We start from the raw sequence: 18,338 nt of genomic DNA, 5'->3' as shown, positions 1-18,338 counted from the left end.
CACTTATTAAGCCATTATTCACTTGGCTGACAAAAATTCCAATTTGGCGCTATTGAACTGAAATTTTCAGAACTTTTAGAATCACTTCCCTGCTAAAGATGGTCAAAATTGCATCCGGCTACTTAATCAGGGTTAAAAGTTGCAAATTTTCAAATCAGGGAGGGTAAATGTATGAAGACACTTATTACGCCATTATTCACTTGGCTGGCAAAAATCCCAATTTGGCGCTATTGAAATGAAATTTGCAGAACTTTCAGAATCACTTCCCTGCTAAAGATGGTCAGAATTGCAACCGGCTACTTGATCAGGGTTAAAAGTTGCAAATTTTAAAATCAGGGAGAGTAAATGTATGAAGACACTTATTTTTAAGCCCTTAGTCACTTGGYTGGCAAAAATCCCAATTTGGCGCTATTGAACTGAAATTTTCAGAACTTTCAGAATCRCAACCCTRCCAAAGGTGATTAAAATTTCAAGTTGCTACTTGATCTGGCGTGAAAGTTGCCGTTTYATAAAAGAGGGCTGGTAAATCTATGAAGAGTCATTTTTCGACTCAACTCAACATTGACTTGGTCGAAAAAAATTCGAATTTTGTACGATTTGTCTGAAACTTTCAACACTTCCAGGCACAGATGTTCTCTAGAAATGGGGAAATTTTCAAGTTGCTCCTTAATGGCTGTTGAAGTTGAAAATGATCAGTTTTTAAACAAAGGCTGTTAATTCTGTTGAAACTTTCATTTGTAGGCCAGCATTGAATGCTTGCAAAAAATCGGCATTTGGGGCCATTCAACTGAAACCTCCTGCACTGTCAGACTCAAATCTCTTCTATCGATGGTGACAATTTCAAGTTCTTACTCCAGCTGGATAGGAAATTGTACCGTTTTAAAGCAAGCAAGGCAATTGGTGGCATAAACCGGTTATTTTTCAAGCCAAATCAAAGTCGCCGAAATAGATAATTTGGGATATGCCGACGACACAGTCCTCTTAGCAGAAACTTTAGACCATCCAGAAAACCTACTGAACAGCGCTCTGAAGGGTGACGCCGGTTTAGTCTGAGTGTAAAAAATGAAAATTACGACATGAAGAAACTGGACAGTTGACAGAGTTGAGAGAAGACAGAGAAGGTTTTCTAATGATAAAGAAGATCAAACGGCACGAGAGAAAACACGAGCGGGACGAAAAAGGACACTTCTTGATCAGTGCGGGATCCATTCAAAGATTGATTCAAACCGGCGGCTTTGAGCATACAAAGAACGTTCTTCTGGCCCAATCCAGGCCCAGTTCGAAGCATTAAAAATTGAAGCCTTGCCGGTCGTTACAGTCGCCATCCGAAACCGACACGCTTCATCTCGAACCGGGCTAAATTTCATGAATTCCTGAACGAGGTCAGTCAAAGTGAGAAATATCCAGTCTGGATCGCCGCTCGTTCGCTCACTCCCATCTCATGGATATTCCATTAACATACATTTTTCCGGAGGATTCACTACCGCCAACTCAACGCTAGAGAAAACTCCAGCTTGATTATTAATCAGTCTGCATGATCCATGAGCATGCAACATTTATATATTTATTTGGGCTTTTCTTGCTTGTTCCTCTTCATCCAGGTGTGGGTTTATTTGCGCCACTTTGGTTGGGTTTTTTTCATGTGCCCTTCCAAATTCCTCTGGTATATTTTGCTTGATGAGACACCATTGAGCCAAATTGATACCAATTCTTCTGAATCTTCTTTGCAGTCCTCTCTACTTCTAACTCTTCCACTTAATTGCGTATTTGAGCTAATCGAGCAAGAATCACTCCGTCTTCTGCCTCCATCCTTCCATTCATTAAATCTACCACAACAGCGACAAAAACTATTTAATGAAGAGGGCGGCACCGAAGCAATCAAATGTTTGTTAATTAGGGAACTGTTTAGCTGGGAACAATAAAGCGTTCTAGTTGGAAGTTGAGCTATTTAAATTTCGAACTCCCGACTCTGAGCCAGTGACAGTGACGAATGGCAGTCTCAAATAACAAACAGATGTAATATGAAAATCCTAAGCGGAGAATAATGCCGGGGGCGATTCCATCTAACCGACTTTTCCAGTTCAATTTATGGATATGGGTTTTCAGACTATCAGCAAAAAGCTCAAAAATCCAGGTGGAAGAATATGCGTAAAACTCCGCGAAAACTTGCAAAGACAAAGTCGTTTTTCATGTACAAAGTTGTAAAATCTGGGGCAATGGAAGCAAACCCTGATATCCAGAGTTTCCAGAGCCCGGTAGAAAATTGCTGGTAAAGTGAGCATGATTATGCGGTATCGTGTTCAGGCAAAGATTTGTGCGAATTTGAAGAACCTTATTTTACCTTTGGATCGATAAAAGCCCGTTCCGTGATTTTATAGAAATTTTATTCGGTTTACAATGCCATCGAGCTTTTCCCGACGAAAATAGCTCGGCTATTTTTCAAAATGAGATTGCAGAGTATATAGAAGATCGCTGTTCGATTTACACTATTCCTACAGTGGAGTCTGTTTGTCATTGGGACTTGTTTGGTGAATAATTGTTGAAAGGTTCAGGAGAGTGTAGAAGAGAAGAAGCTGGAATGAAAAAAATGGGAAAAACACATTAGGGCGACCATGAGTAACATTTCGATTTGGGACGCGATTAGACCGAAAATTTCAGGATATTGAGCTGCAAATGTCTTCAGCAGCTGGTCAAAATTTAGAGTTTCTGGTTAATCGGGGGTGGCAGTGGGAATTTTTTCAAAAAGGCCGTGTAATTGTGCGAAATCATCCATTTTTAGGTCAGCAGCAGCAGGTTGGTAGAAATCAGGTTGTGATGGCTTTTGAATAAAACTTTCAGAACGTTCAGCTTCACATGTCGTCTATTGATGTGAAAAATTTCACGCTGCCACTTGGTTTGGGTTGAACGTTGCGAGTTTTTAAAAGAAACTCCATACATTTTTATGGAGACCCGCATTTTTAGGCCCACATTGACTTACTTGGTAAATCTCAGAATTCCGTGCGATTTTTGTGAAACTTTCAAAACATTTAGATTTAAGTGTCTGCTGTTGGTGGTCAAGATTTCAGCTTGTTACTTGATGCGTGGTGGAAGTTGTGAATTTTTAGAAAGGAGCGGGTAAATGTGTCAAGCCACTTATATTCAGAGAAACATTGACTTGGCTGAAAAAACGTCAGGGTTCAACGGAATTTGACTAAAATATTGCAGATTTTCAGATTTGAATGTCTGCTGTAGATGGTATCACTTGCAAGTTGCTGCCTAATTTGGGTTGAAACTTGCGACTTTTTAAAAAGATCGGGTACATTTATGAAGGCATGCATTTTCAGCCCAACATTGACTTCGTTGGCAAAAATCAGGATTTTGTGCGATTTCAGCGAAATTTTCACGAGTTTTAGCTTCAATTAGCTCCTTTAGTTGGTCCAGATTTCAAGTTGCTACTTGATTCGTGTTCAAAGTTGCGAATTTTTTAAACAGAGCTCGTTAATATATGAAAACCCTCATTGTCACACCAACATTTCCTTAGCTGAAAAAAATCAGGATTTTGTGCGATTTGAGTTACAGTTTCAAAAACTTTCGTCTTCTATTGATGGGGTAAATTTAAGGAAGCTACAACGTTTGGATTGGAAATTGCACATTTTACGGAACGCGTATTGCGGTAGCAAAACATAATTTTTTAGCTCCCCATTGACTTGGCTGGCAAAAAAAACAGATTTTATTCCATGCACCTGAAACTTTCACAACTTCCACAAGCAAATGTGTTCTATAGATGGTGAAAATTGCCAGTTGTTGCCTGATTTGGGTTGAAAGTTGCGAATTTTTTTAAAACAGCGGGCGAATCTTGCAAGACAGTCAATGTCAGGCTAACATTGACTGGGCTGGCAAAAATCAGCGGTTTGTGCCATTTGACTGAAACTTGCAGAACTTGCAGACTGGAATGTCTTCTATGAATGTTCAACTTTTCAAGCTGCTGCTTGATTCGGGTTGAAACTTGCGAATTTTAAAAAAGAGCTGGCATGTTTTTTAAGATACCCATTTTTCAAGACACTCCTACCCCAAACTCAAACTTGATGATGGTGCCTTGAAAACGAAACGTCGATGCAAAAAACCGTCCTCTCATTTAGCCTCATTTGTCTCCTTTATATACCAGACCGAACTTGCACACTGATGCAAAAAATCCATCAACCCAGCTGAAAAGTACCTCAAACCGAAAATTACCTCAGCCGCAGATTTTTTCGTATAGAAACTGCGAAAATCAAATCCTCGTAGCCTCTTATCACTCAAAACGCAGCAGAGAAAAAGCGAACGAAAGTTGGAAACTTTCACCGGTGCCGAAATCCACCTCGCTCTCATTCGATAAGTGAAAAACTTTGGAACCGGGCCGGGAAGAAAAGTGGCCCCCACTTGATTGTGTTTTCACTTGTTCCGGCCCTCAAAAATGAAATTAAAAACTTCCTAAGTTGATCAATAAGACCTTCTGGCCCGGCCGATGCCAAACAATTTCGGACTTTGCCAGTAAACATTCGCCAAAAAAGTTCGAAATCCCATTATTTCCGTGCGAAAATATGTTCTCGGTGTCAGAGTTTGCTATGTCTGTAAACTGAAAGCAGCAAAAATTTACAGCGCGCAACCAAAGAGGCAATTTTTTTTATGTCCGTGTTTGGTGCAATTTGAACGCGACACGCAAGGCACAGTTTTGCAAGTTTCTCGCTTCAAAGTGATCGCAGGCGAGTTCTGATTGCAGATTCGGCTTTTCAGGACAATTTCCGCATAAAATGAGCCCCATGTCGATGGGTGACTTTCCGAAAAAAAATTGCTTCTCTAGAAAAAAAATAGTTTTTTTGTCAAAATCACCCATCGACATGGGGCTCATTTTCAGCTAAAATCGCCCCGAAAGGCCGAATATGAAATCAGAACTGAAATCATCCGATTGATTTTCGAGAAAATTGGATTTTACCAAAGAAATTTGTTCCTGCCCCTTCTAGGGACGCACATCTGACCAAGAAGGGTCTGTAAACATCCGCAAATATGCCGATTTTTGCGCGACACCCTGTATAGATGGAAGACACAAAATCCGCGCAAAAGATCCACTCGGCTGAAAAATCGAGCCCCAAAAACAGTTATGTTCAATTATCGAAACGATCAAGCTTTAATTATACAGACTTCATTTAGCCGTCAAAACATATTGTTTAATTAACTCTACTAATACGGTGGTGTGATTTATGTGCTTGCGCAAACCGGCGAAAATTGTATTAATGCGCCGGTAGGTATGTGATAGATTTAGCATTAAACCGGCGCACGAGCGTTTTTCTGCAAATAGGATTAATTGTTCGATGGCATTGTTTTGCATAATTGACGGTGGAAAATCTGGTTTGATTAGAACATTGGCCGTTGTCCAGCCTTTCGTCGGCCACTTGGACAGAAAACTGGTTAGTTATCCGGTCGCAATCATCACTGAAATGCATCGGAACAGTCCGCACTAAAAGCCTTTTGCATATATTAATACGGCCAGATAATCGATGGACAATTGTAAATTATTAACAATATCGGTCAATTTGCCCTGGCCATCGTCCGGCTACGTCCTGCCTGTTTGTTTATCATTTGGGTAATTGGAAAATACATAAATAATTTATTTCGGCTGCGTGTTCCGATAAAGAATACGTGGAAAATTGCAATTCATTTGCATCCCAAAATATTATTCGACCCTTAATTTTGTTCGCCTTTTGCAGCGTCAGAACGGACAAGAATGGCGGCGCTTGGTGTCCTCAGAAGCAGGCCACCACCGAACCTGAGGACTGGATCCAGATCGACCTGAAGACGGTTCACATGATCACAGCGACCGAAACGCAGGGCCGATTTGGCAATGGGCAGGGAATCGAGTATGCGGAAGCCTACATGATTGAGTACTGGCGACCTCGTCTGCAGAAATGGATCCGGTATCATAATGCCAAAGGAGAGGAGGTAAGAAACCTTTGAGCAAGAAAAAGAGAAAGTTTTTGAATCTGCTCTTAGTATTTGGCTCCTATTTAGAGAACGGRTTGAGCAGCAAAGCTCTAATTGCCATTACGCGAKARAGCCGTTAAATGCGCACTTTTCCATACCAAATATCGTTTCAGGAATGTTTCTAGTTTTCACGCAAAATGCGAACATTCCAGATGACTTTAGATTTWWAAAACCGCTCTTASTCTTTGRCTCATATTTAGARAACCGGTTGATRTRCAAAMCTCTAATTTAYTTTTCGCGATAGAGTCTTTAAATACKCACTTTGCCATACCAAACATTGTTTTAGSAATGTTTYTAGTTTTCATGCAAAATGCCAAAATTCCTAATTACTTTAGATTTTTAAAACCGCTCTTAGTCTTTGGCTCATATTTAGAAAACCGGTTGATGTGCAAACCTCTGATTTACTTTTCGCGATAGAGTATTTAAATACGCACTTTTCCATACCAAACATCGTTTTAGGAATGTTTCTGGTTTTCACGCAAAATGCCAAAATTCCTAATTACTTTAGATTTTTTAAACCGCTCTTAGTCTTTGACTCATATTTAGAGAACCGGTTGATGTGCAAGCCTCTAATTTACTTTTCGCGATAGAGTCTTTAAATGCGCACTTTTTCATACCAAACATTGTTTTAGCAATGTTTCTAGTTTTCACGCAAAATGACAAAATTCCTAATTACTTTAGATTTTTAAAACCGCTCTTAGTCTTTGGCTCATATTTAGAAAACCGGTTGATGTGCAAATCTCTAATCTACTTTTCGCGATAGAGTCTTTAAATACGCACTTTTCCATACCAAACATCGTTTTAGGAATGTTTCTGGTTTTCACGCAAAATGCCAAAATTCCTAATTACTTTAAATTTTTAAAACCGCTCTTAGTCTTTGACTCATATTTAGAGAACCGGTTGATGTGCAAACCTCTAATTTACTTTTCACGATAGAGTCTTTAAATACGCACTTTGCCATCCTAATCATTGTTTTACGAATGTTTCTAGCGTTCATGCAAAAGGCCAAAATTCCTAATTATATTAGATTTTTAAAACAGCTCTTAGTCTTTGGCTCATATTTAGAGAACCGGTTGATGTGCAAACCTCTAATTTACTTTTCGCGATAGAGTCTTTAAATACGCACTTTTTCATACCAAACATAGTTTTAGGAATGTTTCTAGTTTTCACGCAAAATGTCAAAATTCCTAATTACTTTAGATTTTAAAACCGCTTTTAGTCTTTGGCTCATATTTAGAAAACCGGTTGATGTGCAAACCTCTAATTTACTTTTCGCGATAGAGTCATTAAATACGCACTTTTCCATAGCAAACATCGCCTGAGGAATGTTTCTGGTTTTCACGCAAAATGCCAAAATTCCTAATTACTTTAAATTTTTAAAACCGCTCTTAGTCTTTGACTCATATTTAGAGAACCGGTTGATGTGCAAACCTCTAATTTACTTTTCGCGATAGAGTCGTTAAATACGCACTTTTCCATACCAAACATCGTTTTAGGAATGTTTCTAGTTTTCACGCAAAATGCCAAAATTCCTAATTACTTTAGATTTTTAAAACCGCTCTTAGTCTTTGACTCATATTTAGAGAACCGGTTGATGTGCAAACCTCTAATTTACTTTTCGCGGTAGAGTCTTTAAATACGCACTTTTCCATACCAAACATCGTTTTCGGAATGTTTCTGGTTTTCACGCAAAATGTCAAAATTACTAATTACCTTAGATTTTTAAACCCGCTTTTAGTCTTTGGCTCATATTTAGAAAACCGGTTGATGTGCAAACCTCTAATTTACTTTTCGCGATAGAGTCGTTAAATACGCACTTTTCCATAGCAAACCTCGTTTTAGGAATGTTTCTGGTTTTTACGCAAAATGCCAAAACTCCTAATTACTTTAGATTTTTAAAACCCCTTTTACTCGTAGGCTCATATTTGGAGATCCGATAAAGCTCCAGAGCTCCAATTAAAAATTAAAAATGTTCCAAACTTGACGTAAAAGTGCCTAAGGCAAGACCGAAGAAAAATCGAGAGACTTTGGTTTAATGTTGGAGCAAAAAAACCCTTTCGTATGATTCGTGGGCCGGAAAAGCGATCGAGTATCGGTTAGGAAGATCGGCTAAAGAACGAGGGCGATTTAACCGAAACTGAACTGGCGACGTCATTTTTCAATTTCCCAAATTTATACCGGTTTTTAGCCGTGAAAAATCTGGCAATTTAGTCTACTGTACCGGCTTTCACGGTTGGATGAAACCGATTTTAATATAAGAAACTCCTTCAGTCTCGGCGCTTGTTCTGATCCGGATATTCTAAATCCACTGCATGTTTTATCAGAAGGAGTTCGGCGATCAGACTGGCTGGATTTTCGCTTTTTAGGCCGTTGGGGGAGAGAATCTTGCATCTTGTGAGGTATGTTTGAGTTATCCAGTTAGAAGTGATTTTTGAGACGCCACTGGCTCCTAATGCATAAGGAGCTTTAGTCCGACGCATGGAAAAGCGTTTGGAGTTGCACTTATCAACTCCCCATTTCGTTTCAGGGGGGAATGGAAGCTCCTAATTTCGCGCGGTCACGCAACGTCCTGTCGTCGATGTGGCGCCTCCGTCTTTTTTGGACGTCGCGACGCGGATTTCCATTTTCCTAATACCCACTCTTCACCATTCAATAAAGTCGAAACTACCAACAAATTCCCACTCGATTCGAACAGTCTCAACTGCGTGAATTTTTCGGGGCTTTCGAAAAAACAAATAAAATCGCTCCCATCGGAAATAACCTGGATATTAAATATTTGGCCGGCCCGGGCTCTGGATGAATTTCAATTTCGTTTCGGCATTACAATACTAGGAATTATTCAGCAAAATAAATAGCTGAAAATCAGAGGGCCGGAAGTGATATTTAAGCTCGTTTTATGCGCCGCCATTTCCATGCAATATGTCTGGGTCGTTCGAAAAAGCCGCCATAAAACCGGAGTTATCGACTAAGCCCATCGCAATTTGTAACCTTTAAGGGCAGTTCAAGCAGCACCCTTTGGGCGCTCAATTGATTTTTTTTGAACAATCTCTACAACTGGAAGAAGCGGCTTGTTACTTCCCATCCCTCTATCAGTCGGTTAAGACAACGGAAAGCTTCGGTCGAGGGCCGTTCCAATGCCAACAGTTTGCCCAATTAAGAACGATCTTATATCCGAAAAGGAAAAATTAGAGGTCGCTTTCAAAAAAACCATTTTGTCCCATAAAAACGTCGCCGTTTGGCGCACGAGCCATTAGGCAAACATGCCAGAAGGGAAGAACCTGAAGGTTGTAATGGAGAACGAAACGGTTCATTATTTTTTATGGGCAGGCGAGACGTGCGGCAGCACAAGCACGTAGTTGGGCCCAATTAATTTCCCCAAAAAACCCAACCTCTGCCCTCCACCCACCGGCGATTTCCCAACAAACAACAGCATGGGAATTCGTCGTTTCTTCAGGGACAAATTTCCATTCTTTCGAACGGATTCGTTGCGAAAAAACGGCCCTCGAACGATTTCCGATTGTGCCCGTTTCATTTGTATCCAGGTTAACAATAAACAGAAGCAGGCTCGTTCGTTCGTTCCTTCGTTCGTTGTAGACTAATAAAATTTCCCGGCGTGTTTCACCTGGAAATGAAAACGAAAGAAAAGCGACGGCCTAGAGCGGAGGGTTAACTTTGCCCCATCGTTCATTATTGCCTCGGTCACGCTACCATCTAAGTGTGCGGCATCGATTTTTCCTTCATTAAAAACGGCCACCGCGCCTTTTAACAGTGAAATCCAGATCTGGGCCCCTTTTGTGCCTACACGCTATCACTTTCGCTTTGGGGCGACTTTTTTTCGGCTTCACAGAACGAGAAAATCAAACACTTTGGCTTCAGAATCTTTGCTCGATTTTTGTGCTTGTGTGCCCCCGGTTCAGTCTTGCTAACAGAGAGCTTCTGATCAAATGTGTAGCTTTTCCAGAGCTTGAAAATTTGGCAATTTTTCAACTCTGTTACAAGTGCGCTTAAATGGTGCTTTGGGTTCAGTCAGTAATTTTCAAGTTGCTACTTGGTCCCAATTGAAGGTTGTGCGTAAATGTACATTTTTAGGTCAGCATTCACTTGGCACGCAAAAAGCCGATCTTAGCGCGATTTAAGCGGAACTTTCAGGACTTTTAGATTCGGATGTCGTCTGTGGGTGGTGAAAATTTCAAGTTGCTAGTTGGAATGGGTTGCAAGTTGCTCATTGTTAAAAGAGTGCGCGTAAATGCATAAAAACGTTCATTTTCAGTCCTGCATTGACTTAATGGTTAAATATCAAGTTGTACAACGACTCGACTGAAATTTTCAGCACTTTTAGACGCAACTTTCTTCTATGGATGGTGACAATTTGCTACTTGACCTGGTTTCAAAGTGGTAAATTTTTTAAAGAGCGCCGCAAATGGACAAAGACCCTCATTTTCAGTCCTGCATTGACTTAATTGGTAAATTTCAGATTGTCTACCAACTCGACTGAAATTTTCAGCACGTTTAGACGCACACTTCGTCTATAGATGGTGAAACTTTCAAGTTCGTACTTGACCTGGTTTCAAAGTGGTAAATTTTTAAAAGTCATCATTTTCAGTCCTGCATTGACTTAATTGGTAAATCTCAAGTTGTCTAACAACTGTACTGAAATTTTCAGCACCTTTCGACGCACATTTCGTATATCGATGGTAAAAATTTCAAGTTGCTACTTGACCTGACCTCAAAGTGGTAAATATTTAAAAGAGCGCCGCAAATGGACAAAGACCTTCGTTTTCAGTCCTGAATTGACTTAATTGGTAAATCTCAGGTTGACTAACAACTCGACTGAAATTTTCAGCACGTTTAGACGCACACTTCGTCTATAGATGGTGAAACTTTCAAGTTCGTACTCCACCTGGTTTCAAAGTGGTAAATTTTTAAAACAACGCCGCAAATGGACAAAGGCCCTCATTTTCAGTCCTGCATTGACTTACTTGGTAAAGCTCAGGTTGTCTAACAACTCGAGTGAAATTTTCAGCACGTTTAGACGCATATTTCTTCTATAGATGGTGAAACTTTCAAGTTTCTACTTGACCTGGTTTCAAAGTGGTAAATTTCCAAACGAACGCCGCAAATGGACCAACACCCTCATTTTCAGTCCTGCATTGACTTAATTGGTAAATCTCAAGTTGTACAACAACTCGACTGAAATTTTCAGCACTTTTCGACGCACATTTCGTATAACGATGGTAAAAATTTCAAGTTGCTACTTGACCTGGCTTCAAAGTGGTAAATTTTTAAAAGAGCGCCGCGAATGGACAAAGACCTTCATTTTCAGTCCTGCATTGACTTAATTGGTAAATCTCAGGTTGTTCATCAACTCGACTGAAATTTTCAGACCGTTTAGACGCACATTTCGTATATCGATGGTAAAAATTTCAAGTTGCTACTTGATCTGGCTTCAAAGTGGTAAATTTTTAAAAGAGCGCTCCAAATTGCAAAAACCCTCATTTTCAGTCCTGCATTTACTTAATTGGTAAATCTCAGGTTGTTCAACAACTCGACTGAAATTTTCAGCACGTTTAGACGCACATTTCGTCTATAGATGGTAAAACCTTCAAGTTGATACTTGATCTGGCTTCAAAGTCGTAAATTTTTAAAAGGGCGCTACAAATGGACAAAGACCTTCACTTTCAGTCCTGCATTGACTTAATTGGTAAATCTCAGGTTGTTCAACACCTCGACTGAAATTTTCAGCACGTTTAGACGCACACTTCGTCTATAGATGGTGAAACTTCCAAGTTGCTACTTGACCTGGTTTCAAAGTGGTAAATTTTTAAAAGAGCGCCGCAAATGGACAAAGACCCTCATTTTCAGTCCTGCATTGACTTCATCGGTAAATTTCAGGTTGTTCAACAACTCGACTGAAATTTTCATCACTTTTAGATGCAAATTTCTCCTGGGGATGGTGAAATTTTGAAATTGCTTGCTGATTTCCGTTGGAAGTTGTGAATTTTGAATTGAGGACGACTCACTATGATTAAATATTAATTTGTTGCTCAGCATTGACTTGGTTGGCAAAAATCAGAATTAACTGCGATTTTAGTGAAATTTTCAGCACTTTCAGGTTTGGGTGTCTGTTATAGATGGGAAAATTTGCGAATTGCTACTTTGTCTGGGTTGAAAGTTGTGATTTTTTCATCACGGTGGTGTAATTGCGCGAAAACATTCATTTTTCGATCAGCATTGACATGGTTGTTAAAAATCAGGTTTTAAGGCGATTTAACTAGTTTTTTTTTAGAAGTTTCAGCCGCAATACGTTCTACAGGTGCCGATGACAATTCCAAGTTGCCTCCTATTAAGACGGGAACTTATGAATTTTTAAAGTAGGCCGCTAATTGTTGAAAACCATCCATTTTTAGTCCATCATTGACTTGGCTCGAAATAGTCATTCTTAAGTGCGATTTGACGGAAATTTGGAGAAGTTCTAGACACAAGTGTCCTCTGTGGATGAGAAAATTTGCAAGTCGCTGCTTAGTTTCAGTTGAAAATCGTGATTTTCTTTAAGGGGGTGTGTAATTGTGATGTAACAGTCATCGTGTGCCATTGACTGACTGAACCGGCAAAAATACATTTTTTCTGTGATTTCTCTGAAACATTCTGCACTTTCAGACCCAAATGTCTTCAGTAGATGTGGAATATTTCAAGGGCCTACTTAAATTCAATAAAAGTTGTGATTTTTAAAGGGGGGTGAGTAATTGTGGCATTTTTAGGTCTAATTTTACTTGACGGGTAAAAATCGCGGTTTTTTGTGAGATTTAACTTAAATTTTCAGCTCTATTAGACCGAAACGTTTTCTATAGGTGGCGCAATTTTCAAGTTGTTCCTTGATTTCAGTTGGAAACTATCAATTTTTAAAGAGGAACTGGTAACTGCAAAAACCGCTCATTTTCGATTGATTCAAGGAAATCGTTGGACGACTTTCAGGTTCAAATGTGCCCAAAAAACGTCTCTAAATCAAATTGCGAGCGATTCTAATTGGCCTTTTGGCTCGGAGTGTCGCTGATAATCCCGTCATAAAATCATCCCCATCAATCCGGATAGCGGAATTTAAGTGACAACGAAAATTGGCTTAATTTAACCTGAAGCCACTTCGCCTTTGATGTGAATTTCTGGCTTCATTACGGGGCCGACTTTTTGCGAAATTTTATGTTTCCGATGTGCAAAGAGTCACTTCCTGTGTCATTTATTGCCCACATACGAGATGTGGGCGGTGAAAACTGATGTCGAGTCGAATGGAACTGAAGACAAGGAGCAGAAAGACTGAACGGTTTATTAACCGTTTTAAGTAAAATTGTTGCTGGCAGAATTAAAGGGCAAAAACACCGCCAAGTTCTGCGAGTTTCAGGCAAAGGAAACCTGCTTTTCCTCGCTAATCTCTAGTCATATCTGAATGAGGGCGAGATGGCTCAATTTTCAATTAACCAGGCCCGAGATATTTTCGTTGTTCCACCTTCAGCTAATTAAGGCGATTTTTTTCCATTTTGAACGCGACCCGGTCGGGGCAAAACAACACAAAGTAACGGGGGCCTTTCGGATTAGAAGCGATTATTTTCCATTTTCCTCCATACCTTGTTAACGTTGTCTTAATTGGTTAATCTGCGGCGTCTTTCAGAGGAAATTGAAAAAAATCGCCAGTTTTTCGTGTCGCTTGAGCCCAAAAGACGCCCATTTTCCTTCCATAATTATTCATAATGAATGTAAATATGATAATAAAAATCTGGCTGTAAATATGCGACCTCTCAATTAACGTTTTTCACCTCCCATAAGCGACAGTTAACAATGTAATAACGACAATTTATTAATGAATAGAAACGTTTATTCATTGCGGTGCTTATTAGGTTGTAGATCTGCTACTGATTGCAACCCAATGGAATTTCCAATGTTAATTAACAGCTTCCGAAGTGTTGCCAATATATTAATATACGCTCGCAATTGGCTAACGGCAAATTGAGTAATTGCCGTTGCCTTTTTATGACTATTTAACAAGTAACTGATAGAACTGGTGAGGTTTTTTTGGGCTTTATGGCACCGTACAAAAAACGTTTCCCGACGTTTCACAGGCGCGAGTTACTTGCATCTTCAGCGGTATATTCGCCCAAGAACCGAGCACAGAACAGTGCGATCAGACCAGAGTTTTGAGACAAGACGATTTAAAGCTGGTCGGGCGAAAGAAGTGCAAGTGATGTGGTGTATGAAAACATGTGGGTAATTTTTAGGCAGCATTAACTTGACCGGCAAATATCCGGATTTGGTGCGATTTGAACGAAACTTGCTGGACCTTCGGATTCAAATGTCTTCTATGGATGGTCAAAATTCCAACTGGTTGCCCAATCTGCGCTGAAAGTTGTCAATTTTTAAACTAGGGAGTGCAAATGTACGATCACACTGATTATCAGGTAAACACTGTCTTGGCTGGCACAAATTAAAATTTCGCGCGATTTGACTGAAACTTCCCGGACATTCAGACTGAAACCTCGTTTCTGGATGGCCAGCATTTCCAGTCCCTCCTTAACACCGGTTGGATGTTGTCAATTTTTAAAAGTTGGCCTGTAATTGTGTAAAAAATAACATGTTTAGGCCAGCATAGACTTGGTTGGCAAACATCAGGATTTTTCGCAATTTTACTGCCAATTGCACAACTGAGGGATTCAAGTGTTTTCTAGAGATTGTGAAAATTTGCGGTTGTTGCCGAACTCCGGTTGGAAATTAGGAATTTTTAAAGGAGGACCTGTGGAGGAATTGTAAAAACCCATTCATTTTTAGACTATCATTGATTTGTTTGGCAAAAGCCGGATTTGGTGCGATTTTACTGGAATTTTCAGTGCTGTAAGACTCAAATCTCGTCGATAGCGTGTGAAAATTTCAACTTGTTCTTGAATTTCCGTGGAAAGTTATGATTTTTTTACGCAGGGCGTGTATTTGCCAAAAACCATTAATTTTTAGGCCTGCGTTAACTTGGTTGAAAAAAAATCAGAATTAACCGCGATTTAGCTTAAAGTTTCAGAACCTTCAGATCCAAGTGTGTTCTATCAACGGAACGACTTTGAAGTTTCTACTTGATTTCAAAAAAAAGTTGCGATTTCTTAAACGAGAGCCTGTAATTGTGCAAAACCTTGATTTTTAACTCAACAATGCCTTCATCGGTAAAAATCAGGTTTTGCCACAACTGAGCTGATATTTTCAGGACTTTTGCATTCAACTATCTCCCATAGATGGTGAAAATTTCAAGGTGTTCCCTGTTCTCGATTGAAAGTTATCAAAGTTCAAAGAGATCGAGTAGACTTTTTCCGACAATTTTACCACTGGCCGCTGTATAGAAAACACCCTGTATATTTGGTTGATTTTCTGAAATAGCGCTTCTCGTTCCCAACAAGATTTTCATATTCCAGCCTCGGTTTAAATTTGATTATCAATGTTCTACTATAGGGGCTCAACATCACATCACGCCCATTCGGCTTAAATCGTCCGCTCCTGTTTTTTTCCCACACCAGTATACATTCAACTGCAGAACTGAGCCAGATTTTCAATACTCATTTTTTCGTAATCAATTAGAAGCTCTGGAGTATCAATTTTTGCTTCAAATGTCCACATTTTGTCGCCCAAAGTGTTTCGATTGTAGTAGTTCGTCTTCCGCAGGATTCAAAAAAATAATATACAGAGTGTCCCACTAAAAATAAGCAGGTTGCTGCCTACTTCCGGTACAACCGGAAGTGTGGCCAACTGGAAAATATCTACAATCTCTTGCCCCCACTGACTGTGGCATAGTGGCAGGTTTTCAGACTATTCCCAGCTGCAGTTTGCCTGCTGGGGATCAAAGAATCTCCAGGTGGAACCCTTTTGTCAGCCACAATATATCAAATTGTTCCAGGTGATTGAGGGCAACATCAACCCCTACCTGGGGGCCAAGCGCCAACTGGATCCGCCCCTATGGGCCAGCAAGATCCGCCTCTACCCCTACAGCCACCACAAGCGGACCGTCTGCATGCGAGTGGAGCTGTACGGCTGTCGCTGGACAGACGGCATTGTCAGCTACTCGATGCCGCAGGGCGACAAGCGAGGCCCCAACTGGGAGTTCTTCGATCTGGGGTAAGCTCAGCTTCAGCTACAGCGCAATCTTCTTCAGGCCTGATTGGGCTGTTGCTGCAGATATGACGGCGTGTGGGAAGGTCCCGAGCTGAGGCACGGCCTCGGTCAGCTGATCGATGGAAAGTTCGGCCACGACGATTTTAAGACCGATCAGTACGAGGGCCAGACTTGGGTGGGATGGAAGAACGAGTCTAGACACAGACCGGTGGAGATCAGATTCGAGTTTGATCGCGTTCGAGAATTTTCCGGTGTGCACATCTACTGCAACAACCAATTCACCAAAGAAGTGCAGGTGTTTGCCCAGGCCAAAGTGCTGTTTAGTGTGGGAGGAAAGCGCTTCAACAAGGGCGAGCCGATCAGCTTCGAGTACATGGAGGACCGGATCTTCGAAAGCGCTCGCAATATCTCCATCAAGCTGCACCATCGCGTGGGGAAGTACGTGAAGCTGCAGCTGTTTTTCGCCTCCAAATGGATCCTGATCAGTGAGGTGTCTTTTGAGGCGGTGGTGGCGCACGGGAACTTTACACCTGAGCCTGAAGTGGCCACCACCACTCATGTGCGAGTCGCTTCGGATCATGGACATAAAATCGAAATTCCCGCGCCGAGCAGCATCAACGATCCAGTCATCGTGCTCATTGTGATTGGGATCATTGCGGTGCTGTTGCTACTGGGGCTCATCATGTTTCTGATTTATCGGTAAGAGTTGCGTGGTTCCCAAACAAGTCCAAGCGGCTACATTAGGAAGGCTGTGTAGGTTCAAGAGGCGCAAGTTCCTCAGAAGCCCCAACTCCTCCAACTTGGGGTTCCCCAATGGGACGCTGCCGCCCCACTTGCAGAACAACGACAGCATCTTCCGGATGCAAAAGAGCAAAAACGGGGCGCAGGAAAAGGAGCACATTGAAGCCTACGGGGTGACGGACATCAACAATTGCGACGACTATTGGAGGAAGAGTCATGGAGGCGGCTCTGTTAAGTCCAGCTTACGGTACCCACAGTGGCAACGTTTCCCTGGGGGTTTGCCTAACCAAGTGCCCTTTCAGGTCCACCTTGCCCCTTCCACATCCGGAGGAAAACACCTACCAGGAGCCCTATCAAGCGATGCAGTTCGCTCAGTATTACAGCTCCAGCCCCATCATAATGGAGATGACGAACTACAGCAGCACCAGCTTGGACAAGCCCCACTCTAACTGTGGTAATTCAACTGTGCACCATCTGGTTCTGGATAGTAAACCGCCGAATTTCAGATAATTACGACTACGATATTCCGGAGGGAAATTCGGTGCCAGTGGCGTTTCCGTCGCTGGACAAGGCTGGGATTCACACCAACTCCTCCAAGAGTGGGCAAAGGGTGTCCTTGCGGAGCACCACATGTGGGGACATGGAAGCAGAGATGGTGAGTTACTCATTTATTTAGATGTTGTTGGCGGCTTTTTCGAGTTCTAGAGAGGGCGAGTGTTTAACAAAGTTTAAAATGCCTAACAATGTCATTCAGATAGGTTCCCTTGCTTGACTCCAACTATGCGCACTCTCCTCTTAAGGATGTCTGTTGAAAAACTCGTGTTTTCATCAGCAGTTAAAAGAGAACCTTGGGAAAAGCTTGAGTGGAAAGGGAAACTTCCATTTTGTCCGTCCCGAAAGTTTCGGTTTGCCACCGCCATCATCAGGCAATATCAAAGGAAATCTGCGCAACTGATTACTATTAAAAAAAAAAATCGAATCTTCAGCAGAAATTGCGAACGAATTTTGGGAAATGCTTCCTAGCGAATGAAAACGTCCGTTTTATCAATGTTGAAAGTTTCAGCTCGCCCCCGGCATCACCAGGGATTTGCAAAGGAATTTTCGCAACAGCTTAATGCTGGCAGAGTAATAGGTGCCACTGGGTTTAAAAATTCGTATTTTCAGCACAAGTTGAGAGGCAAATTTGGTGAATCTTAAATTAGGTGCAACAAAGTTCGTTTTATAAATTCTCAAAGTTTCAGTTGCTCAAAGTCATCATCAGGGATTTAAGAGGAGTTTCTCGCAACTGATTAGTTCCGCCAACGAACAAGTGCCGTTCTGTTTAAACATTCGTACCTTCAGTCCAAGTTCAGCGACCACTTTGGGGAAAACTTTATGGGCAAGGGCAGGGCCCATTTTATACACCGTGAAAGTTTCGGTTCGCTGCCGTCATCACCAGGAATTTCATCGGAAATTTTCAAAGCTGGTTG

The 18,338-nt window shown here is 41.2% G+C and overlaps 1 protein-coding gene across 1 annotated transcript in view; it reads left to right on the top strand.

Annotated features, from left to right (window-relative positions):
• The window catches only part of LOC109543271 (discoidin domain-containing receptor 2), a 20,275-nt gene extending 2,715 nt beyond the window's left edge, over nt 1–17,560 (top strand). Inside the window, exons 3-8 of the mRNA XM_048669972.1 lie at nt 5,724–5,955; nt 15,914–16,131; nt 16,192–16,827; nt 16,886–17,116; nt 17,172–17,323; nt 17,376–17,560. Coding sequence (XP_048525929.1) covers nt 5,724–5,955; nt 15,914–16,131; nt 16,192–16,827; nt 16,886–17,116; nt 17,172–17,323; nt 17,376–17,545 — 1,639 coding nt within the window. The 3' untranslated portion in view covers nt 17,546–17,560. The remainder of the gene's footprint in view (nt 1–5,723; nt 5,956–15,913; nt 16,132–16,191; nt 16,828–16,885; nt 17,117–17,171; nt 17,324–17,375) is intronic.
• The last annotated feature ends 778 nt before the right edge of the window (nt 17,561–18,338 follow it).

This window comes from Dendroctonus ponderosae, unplaced genomic scaffold (assembly GCF_020466585.1).
Source record: "Dendroctonus ponderosae isolate FM_Combo_2020 unplaced genomic scaffold, Dpon_F_20191213v2 Dpon_F_20191213_9, whole genome shotgun sequence".
In the NCBI taxonomy this organism is placed as follows: Eukaryota; Metazoa; Arthropoda; class Insecta; order Coleoptera; family Curculionidae; genus Dendroctonus; species Dendroctonus ponderosae.
This window is presented reverse-complemented; position numbering and strand designations above follow the sequence as displayed.